The 10169-nt window shown below is 35.0% G+C and overlaps 1 protein-coding gene and 1 non-coding gene across 2 annotated transcripts; both read left to right on the top strand.

The window, feature by feature from the left end:
• The first annotated feature begins 312 nt into the window (after positions 1-312).
• On the top strand, positions 313-888 carry LOC124373182. Its single transcript, XM_046831584.1, has one exon. It carries the CDS (start codon positions 316-318, stop codon positions 886-888), a length of 573 nt encoding a protein of 190 aa, XP_046687540.1. The 5' UTR covers positions 313-315.
• Positions 889-9883: 8995 nt separating this feature from the next.
• On the top strand, positions 9884-9955 carry Trnam-cau. Its single transcript has one exon. It is a non-coding gene; the product is annotated as a tRNA-Met (tRNA).
• Positions 9956-10169: the final 214 nt, after the last annotated feature.

Genomic DNA, 10169 nt, shown 5'->3' with positions numbered 1-10169 from the left:
CATTCGCTCTCGAGATCTGCTCTGAATCTAAATAAAGCTCTCTCTCGAACCTTCGAGAGTCACTATTTCGAACAATCGATCAATCGATTCTTCTCGAAGCATGCGCACTAGAACGTTCGGGAAATTCAAGGCCCAGATATAAATACTGGCGTCGAGTGTCACTGCAGTTCAGTTCCTTTTTAAACGAGTAAATACTATCTCCCGGAAAGATACTTATTTTGATTTTTAATCTGATAATTGTTAATTAATACATTCATTAATTTCGATCTAATTTATTAATTTATTTCAATTATAAATATTTTCGGTTTCAGAATAATGCCGCGGAAGAAATCTAACCTCAACAATCCGTGTAGCAGAAAGGTACGACTCCAGCGCGCTCGGCGAGCTCGAGAATCAGAAGAAGAAACTGCAGCAAGAAATGCAGCTCAACGAATTAGAACAGCAAAAATTCGTAGTCAAGAATCTCAAGAACAGCGTAATAAACGTCTGCGACAAAATGTATTAAGGGCAAGAACTGCGCGACAACAGAATATAGCCAGATTTAGAGAACTCGAAAGAACGAGGCAACAAACCAGTCGTGTATTAACACGTGCATCATTCTTTCGCCTTGCGTTTGAGTATGAACCAGACATTAATTACTCGGCACATTCTAAAATTACAATTGGTGCGATGGATAAAATATGTCAATATTGCCACGCGTTAAAATTTCGAAATGAAACAACTGGAATGTGTTGTGCATCAGGAAAAATTGTACTGCCACTTCTTCCTACTCCACCAGAACCTTTGAAATCACTTCTTGCTGGCGAATCAGACGATTCGAAATTATTTTTATGTAAGACACGTAAATTTAATTCTTGCTTTCAAATGACATCTTTTGGTTGCAACTAAGATTTGCGATTTAACATCTGATGGACGTAATTTTGAAACGACATTCAAAATCCAAGGCCAAGTGTATCATAAGATTGGGTCACTAATGCCGATGCCTGATGAGGATTCAAAGTTTCTTCAAATTTATTTTATGGGCAGTTGTGAGGATCGTGTGACAACTAGGTGCCTGCATAATTTCATAGAAGAAGCACAAGAAAGAGCAATTGTGGAATCGTTGGAAGTTTTTTTCGAAAATTATAATCATCTTATTCAGCTATTTAAAAGGGTATCACCACAATTAATAAGTGACAATTGTCAAATTGTCATCAAAGCCGATAAAGTACCATCCGGGGAACATGCTGGCAGGTTCAACGCGCCAACTGTAGATGAAGTTGCTATTATTATGGTTGGTGATCCATCTAACAACAGAGACATTAGAATTACACGTCGAGATAGAATTGTTAGTGTAATTTCGGATATACATCGTTCATATGACGCACTTCAGTATCCTTTGATATTCTGGCAAGGGCAAGATGAATATCACATCAACATCAAACAGCGTGATCCAGTCACTGGTAATGAAACAAATAAAAAAGTTAGTTCAATGAACTACTATGCGCACCGATTGATGATTAGATTTAATCAAGACAATTATATCTTACGATATCGTCAGCTGTACCATCAATACGTTGTAGATATGTACGCTAAGATCGAAAGTGAACGTTTACGATTCATTAGATTCAATCAAGCTAAATTACGATCAGAGGAATACATCCATTTACGAGATGCTATTATCGGAAACGTCGACGAAAACTTAAGCATCAATGATATTGGAACTGTATTTATTTTACCTTCAAGCTACATAGGCAGTCCACGGAATATGCAAGAATACATGCAAGATGCTATGACTTACGTACGTCATTATGGTCGACCTGATTTGTTCATTACATTTACGTGTAACCCAAATTGGGAAGAAATAAAAACTTTGTTATTATCAGGTCAACAATCAATACATCGCCATGATATCGTTGCACGTGTATTTAAACAAAAATTGAAATCTATGATTGATTTAATCGTTAAATATTCTATTTTTGGTAATACGTGTTGCTGGCTGTATTCTATTGAGTGGCAAAAGAGAGGTTTACCTCATGCTCACATTTTGATTTGGCTTGAAAATAAAATTCGTCCAGAAGAAATAGATCAAATAATTTCTGCTGAAATTCCGGATTCATGATATTGGAACTGTATTTATTTTACCTTCAAGCTACATAGGCAGTCCACGGAATATGCAAGAATACATGCAAGATGCTATGACTTACGTACGTCATTATGGTCGACCTGATTTGTTCATTACATTTACGTGTAACCCAAATTGGGAAGAAATAAAAACTTTGTTATTATCAGGTCAACAATCAATACATCGCCATGATATCGTTGCACGTGTATTTAAACAAAAATTGAAATCTATGATTGATTTAATCGTTAAATATTCTATTTTTGGTAATACGTGTTGCTGGCTGTATTCTATTGAGTGGCAAAAGAGAGGTTTACCTCATGCTCACATTTTGATTTGGCTTGAAAATAAAATTCGTCCAGAAGAAATAGATCAAATAATTTCTGCTGAAATTCCGGATTCATGATATTGGAACTGTATTTATTTTACCTTCAAGCTACATAGGCAGTCCCACGGAATATGCAAGAATACATGCAAGATGCTATGACTTACGTACGTCATTATGGTCGACCTGATTTGTTCATTACATTTACGTGTAACCCAAATTGGGAAGAAATAAAAACTTTGTTATTATCAGGTCAACAATCAATACATCGCCATGATATCGTTGCACGTGTATTTAAACAAAAATTGAAATCTATGATTGATTTAATCGTTAAATATTCTATTTTTGGTAATACGTGTTGCTGGCTGTATTCTATTGAGTGGCAAAAGAGAGGTTTACCTCATGCTCACATTTTGATTTGGCTTGAAAATAAAATTCGTCCAGAAGAAATAGATCAAATAATTTCTGCTGAAATTCCGGATTCATCAACTGACCCAGAGTTGTTTGAGGTTGTTACCAGTCAGATGATCCATGGACCATGTGGTACTTTTAACATGACGTCGCCATGCATGGAGAATGGAAAATGTAAGAAACGTTTCCCAAAACCATTTACGAATGATACTATTACGGATATCGATGGTTATCCATTGTATCGCCGTAGAGACACTAACCATGGTGGCCGTACATTTAATATGCAAATGTCAAATTCTACAAATCAAGTTGAAATTGATAATCGGTGGGTAGTTCCATACTCACCACTGCTTTCCAAAACGTATAAGGCTCATATTAATGTCGAGTTTTGTAGTTCCGTGAAATCCATTAAGTACATTTGCAAATACGTTAATAAAGGAAGTGATCTGGCCGTATTCGAAGTACAAAATATTAACCGAAATGACGAAATAACACGATACCAAATGGGGAGATATATTAGTAGTAACGAGGCTATCTGGCATATTTTTAGTTTTCCCATACACGAAAGAGATCCTCCTGTTCAGCATCTTGCAGTACATCTCGAAAATGGTCAGCGAGTATATTTTTCTGGAAAAAAAAATATTGTCCAAAAAAAAGCACTTCAGCCACCAAAGACGACTTTAACTGAATTTTTTACTTTGTGTCAAAAAATCTGATGTGTTTGGCCAATTCGCAAACACATTATTGTATACCGAAGTTCCATGCTATTTTACGTGGAATAATGTAAGCAAAAAATGGGAACCACGTAAAAAAGGAACACCACATCCATCAATACCAGGTTTATTTAAAGCCAAGACATTGAGACGGCTTTACACTGTACATCCCAAACAACGTGAATGTTTCTTTTTGCGTTTGTTGTTGGTAAATGTTCCTGGACCAACATCTTTTGAATTTTTGCGCACAGTTAATGGTCGCGTGTTCAATACATATCAAGATGCATGTTGTGAATTGAAATTATTGGAGGCAGACAATCATTGGGACTTGACACTTGCTGATGCAGCGTTAACATCCACACCCAATAGTATGCGTCAACTATTTGCAATAATCTTGACGACATGTTATCCAACACATTCATTGACTTTATGGGAGAAATATAAAAATTATATGACTGAAGACATCCTGTATCGAGCCAAACAAACAAATCAATGTCCAAATCTAGATTTCAGACCAGAGATGTATAATGAAGCATTAGTGTTGATTGAAGATTTATGTATTTTAATTGCAAATTTACCACTTAGTCATTATGGTATGCCAGCACCTAATCGTCCGGCCACTGACTTACTTAACACTGATTTGCAACGAGAAACACATTACAATGAAATTGATTTAGCTTCAATTATTGCGAATAATGAGCCATAATTGACAACTGAACAAGAAAATATTTATAATCGAATGATAAGAACTGTTGATGCTAAACAAGGTGGATTTTTTTTCTTAGATGCACCAGGTGGAACCGGGAAGACATTTTTAATATCATTAATCCTTGCAAAGATACGGTCGCAACAAAAAATTGCATTGGCAATTGCATCGTCAGGCATTGCTGCCACATTACTAGATGGTGGACGAACAGCACATTCAGCATTGAAGTTGCCATTAGACATTCACAACAAACCAAATGCAGTGTGTAACATTAAAAAAAAAAGTGGAATGGCTTCAGTGTTGCAAAAGTGTGCAATTATAATTTGGGATGAGTGTACAATGGCCCATAAGCATTCACTTGAAGCATTGGATAGAAGTATGAAAGATTTGAAAGGAAACGATAAACTTTTCGGTGGTACTGTGTTTTACTATTGTCTGGTGACTTCCGACAGACATTACCAGTTATTCCTCATTCTACTTTTGCCGACGAAATTAACGAATGTCTAAAACAATCGTTTTTATGGCGAAAACGTCGAGACTCTTCGATTGACCGTGAATATGCGAGTACAAATGCAAAATGATCCATTGGCACAAGTATTTTCTAAGCAATTGCTGGATATTGGAAACGGTGAAGTTGAACTGTATCAAGATACTCAGTATATCAAACTACCAGATAATTTCTGCACTGTTGTTGAGACGAAAAGTGAACTAATTGAGAGTGTCTTCCCGGATATATTAAATAATTATTTAGATCATGATTGGCTCTGTAATCGTGCTATTTTAGCAGCAAGAAACGTTGATGTCGACAAAATTAACTTCCAGATACAACAATTATTACCCAGTGATTTGATGCCTTTTAAATCAATCGATACAGTTGTTGACGAAAACGAAGCCGTAAACTTTCCCACCGAATTTTTAAATTCTCTGGATTTACCAGGAATGCCACCACACAATCTGCAATTAAAAATTGGTTCACCAATTATTCTTCTCCGTAACTTAAAACCCGCCTAAATTATGCAAAGGTACACGTTTAGTTATCAAGAGGATCACTGGAAATATTCTTGAAGCAACAATTTTGACTGGAAAGTTTAAAGGCGAAATCGTCCTGTTGCCGCGAATTCCATTAAAGCGTCAGAATGTTCAATACCATTCAAAAGGCTTCAATTTCCCATTCGTTTAGCATTTGCGATGACCATAAACAAATCGCAAGGTCAAACAATATTGACTTGCGGTTTAGATTTAGAAAATACGTGTTTTTGTCATGGACAACTGTATGTGGCCTGTTCACGTGTGGGAAAGTCATCAAATTTGTTTGTATTAGCAAAAGACAGATTAACCAAGAATATTGTGCACAAATTAGTATTGAGATAATTGTCAATTTTAATAATTTAAGAAAAAAACTTTAAATCAAAACAATTGTTCAAAATCAATGTTATCTACCTCATTTATAGATTTAGATTTAAATTATTCTCAGCTTTATTAGTGAATAATAATTTAATTGTATTTAGATAATGAGTAAAATATTAATTTAATCTATAGTTACTGAGCCACAGCAACGCGTGGCCGGGTCAGCTAGTTATAATATGGAATAAAACATTATTACATGTCTATAAAGATTATAATGCAGCTGTAAATTGCTATGAATAAATCTTTTGGTTTGTAAAGAATAATCAGAGGAATGCGCAGTTAGGGTGGCATGTCTGGACGGTTGGCCGATACAGTGATTCTCACTAGTATTAGCATTGAATCTAATGTAGGAATAACCTTTGACAATAAACTAATACTGTGTAACTAATACAATCAAAGCCATAACCACTAAGACGGGGATGAGCAGTAACATTGTTCGAAATTTCCTGCTTCAGGAAATTTTCCAAAACGTGTTTAAAACGGGTGTGTAGTGTAAGAGAGATTGTCTAAAGTATGCTTGGCTAACCACCTGCTTACCATTAATGCTCAGTCGATGACGTCATATTGTATCTCTCACTGCACCATCAAGCCTTTATCACCTTTATGTTTTATTTTGAATTTTTATCAATCATTTAAGGTCTGGCTTCCATGGAACGAATTTGTTTTAAAGAATAAGAACAATGTGTAGCCTCACTTTTAAAGCCTTATTTGTAGTCGTTGAGTCAATGTTCCATTTTAATTCTTTTGGAAAGCATACGTTTTAGTGTTTAAATGATGAATTATAAAGATAAAACATGGATTTTCGTACAACCCTAAGTTTGAATTAATTATAACAGTGAATTACCACAGTGAAAGGAACCATTATTAAAAAATTATCAAGATATCTCTTTTAGTTTTTTAAAATATATGTACCATTATGAAAACGAAAAAATTCATTCAAACATAAAATAAATATTAGTATTTAATATATTGTGGAAATTCAAAAATGTCAACAAAAACACTCAATGAAATTATGATAAAAAAAAGGACTTTAAATCAAAACAGTTATTGATTATTCTTATCACCTGTCCGCAGGGCTACCAACAAAAAATGTTGTCTTGAAAGCAAAGAAATAAATATTCTATAAATAATGTATAGAAAATGGTACATACAGTAGTCATCACTGGTTCTGAAACTCAGTAAAATGTACAGCAGATTTACAGAATTAATCATAAAACAAAAAAAGTAATCAAAAACCTTTATCATGTAAGGCGTTAAAAACTGATTAACTTTTATTTTTGTTGCTTATATTTCAAAAGAAAGATAAATTGTTGACATTAGCTAAAATATTATTTCGATAGAACAAGATGATTTATTGTAGAGGGTATGGGGCACAAACACATAACTAATATTTCATAATCATTCTAGTTTGAAAAAAATATTAGGTATTAAACGGAAACCATATGGATAGTGTGGACCAAAATTTCAAAAATGGGTAAAAGGATTTGGATTAAAACCAGAAACAGTGGTTTCTTTCTCTCATCACTATGTACTGATATAATAGTGTACGAAGCTATGTCCCTATCTATTACTACCTTGCGATTGATATCGTAACCTAAGGAACATATTTTCTTTCTCTATTCTTAAATGAGTTGTTTTTGGAAATACCTTCAATTCGGGTTCTAACTGAATCAAGTAGACGGTGAATAGTTCCATATTTAAATTAATACATACATTTATTTTTTCAGATTTATATGATAAAGACGTTTAAAACAAAAAGAGAGATCAAGTAAAAATGTTGAATAAGATGGAACATATTCCAAGACAGTATCGATTCAACGAGCGAGTCGGCCGCTGCAATCTGCAATACGCCCCCGCTGTACGAGTGAGTATACACCTGCGCTTCGACGAACGAACGCATAGTAAGTATTACGAGTTGAGTGAAAGTAAGTAATGCAAATCTAATAAGGCCACAATCAATATATAGGGGGGTTGAGATAATAATTAAAAGAGGTCATATGCACATTTAAAGTCGCACTCGAATTATATCCTAGTCAGGATATTTTATTATCATTTATCAAAGCTTTTAACAGTGGGAGGGAGAAGGCGTAAAGGTCCTCTAAGTATACGTCGCGGGTATACTATTGGACTCTAAACTCCCAATAGCTATGTTTACACTTGTGCGATTTTGCGTGCGTTTGAGGCATGCTGCACAGCGCATGCGCTAGCGCACGTGACGCATGCGTAGAAGAGTGCTTGTTTTCCGGGAAAACAGTCTTCTTTCTGAATCGCATGCTGCAAAGCAAAGTAGTTTCCATTAATTTTGGATATTCGTGCGTCAAACCGTGCTGCATATATTTATTATTACAGTTGTTATTTGTTAGTTTTGTTTATATATTACAGGATGTCTTCAGATAAACAAACTGTTGATTTTATAGAAGAACTACAGACACTATAGTGTATTGTGGGACATAAAGGACAAGTGTTATACCAATAAAAACAAACGTAATGACGCTTACCATGCAGCACTAGGTGAGAAGTACAAAATGAGTGAGTGAAAAAGGTGTTAAATCCAAAATTAAAAACCTTTGTTCATATTTTTTCAAAAGAACAACAGAAAATGTCGCAAAGAAAAAGTGGCGCCAGTGCTGATGACGTATATCAAAGTTCCTGGTTTGCCTACAAACACTTGTTATTTCTCGGAGACTCAATCACTCCAAGAACGACGAAGGACTCCTTAGAGGATACGATCACCGAAGAAGTTGAAATTGGGGAAGACAATTATTGTTGAATTGTAATACTCAGCAACAGTATTTTCCGGACGTTGTATTTGGACATGTTTGCCGTCCAAGGCCCCAATGCAATGTGGATAATTCCAAACCTCATTAAAATCATGGGAAACTAATTTCCATTCGTCCTCGTTCGCAGGGAGCTGTAAAAGAAGGTCTAAGTTAAATTTTCGAACGCTTCATACAGGTGTAAACAAAAACTATGTATGTTTTTTTCTTTCAGGATGAAGACCAACCACCAGAAAAAGAAGCACCTGAAAATCAAGATACAGCATCGTCTTCTTGTCGACAGCAAAAATTTCTCCCAACACCACAGACCTGCAGAGGAATTAAAAGAAAAATAGATGATGATGGGAAAAAAGAAGAGGCTGCCTTCGGATTTTTTGAAGTAGCAGCTAAATCATCTGAAAAGGATGACTGTTCTATATTTGGGGAGATGATAGCAACCCAGCTAAGGAAGTTGACTCCGCGTAACCAGGCAATTGCCAGAAATAGAATACAAAATTTGATTTTCGATTTTGAAATGCAGGAAATGAATAATTCTTTACAAAATAACACAGTAGCTCCTCGGCCCCTCTTCAGATTCTTCTTATGGTACCCACTACGAACCTACCATTAGTTCCCAACTACAAATTTCCACAGAGAAATCCCAGCATCCAAGTAATGTGCTTGGGGAAGTACAGCAGTTTTTGTGTTTTAACCTTGATAATACTGAGAAATAAGTGTTATAGTAGGGTAATAATGTATGTAAATAAAACATTATTACTTGACAAAATCTTGGAGTGCTTCAATTATTGCCTTTAAGACCCCTAGCATCATCGACGAAATCAATGGCTTAGATACTTTGAACAGGTACATTAAAGATGCAAATGAGTCACCTGTTGCTAAATATCTTAGACATATCGCTAGTCTGATCTCAGGAGGAACAGCTTCTCTGAAGGTAGTATTTTTCTTCTCTATTTTTGCTCTGACTAATTCTAAAAGGTTATAAAAGTTTTCTCTACTCATTCTGGTAAAAGTTTTGAATAGAAAACTTTCATTCAGTTCCAAATCGTTCAAAATACCATTATTCCTCCTTTTAAAATAATCACACATCCACATAGACCTAACTTTCCTTTTACGTTTACGCACTTTTGACAATAATAAACACGCTACACTAATACCAGCTAACACAGCGTCACTGTCCATTTTAACACTAAATAATTATTAAAGACACTGCGTCAAGCATACAAATAACGCTAAAATGTAAACAGCAATGAAGCATGCGTCAAAAGAATGCTTGGAAAAGCATGCGCTTGACGCAAGACGAAACAAAAATTGAAAAGAAAGTTGAATCGAAAATCTCACAAGTGTAAACATAGCTATTAGACTTATTATGATCATTCTTATTATTCAGGAAGCTCACATCTAGGAAAATGTGTTACAATGAGATGAGACTACAAGATACATCAGAGCAGATTGGCGCAGCGGAAGCGTGCTGGGCCCATAACCCAGAGGTCCGTGGATCGAAACCACGATCTGCTACAACTTTTTTGGCGTTTACTACAAGGAGTCGATATTTTAAACCCAGATTTAATTTTCGTTACAATAATAAACAAATTCCACTTCCAATTGTAATTTTTTGCTTTGTTTAATAAAATGATATATTTGATTAATATTTTTATAAATGTTACTGAGAAAGACGAAAGGTTTGTTTAACGATTTACTGCTTTTGTTATGGTTTGTATATATATATATA

Source organism: Homalodisca vitripennis, unplaced genomic scaffold (genome assembly GCF_021130785.1).
Source record: "Homalodisca vitripennis isolate AUS2020 unplaced genomic scaffold, UT_GWSS_2.1 ScUCBcl_5009;HRSCAF=11511, whole genome shotgun sequence".
NCBI classification, from domain to species: domain Eukaryota; kingdom Metazoa; phylum Arthropoda; class Insecta; order Hemiptera; family Cicadellidae; genus Homalodisca; species Homalodisca vitripennis.
Note: the sequence above shows the minus strand (reverse complement) of the source record. Positions and strands in the feature narration are given on the sequence as shown.

Bases quoted from the DNA above. Each gene is read 5' to 3' on its own strand.
- LOC124373182 (XM_046831584.1), top strand. From the start codon at position 316: ATGCCGCGGAAGAAATCTAACCTCAACAATCCGTGTAGCAGAAAGGTA.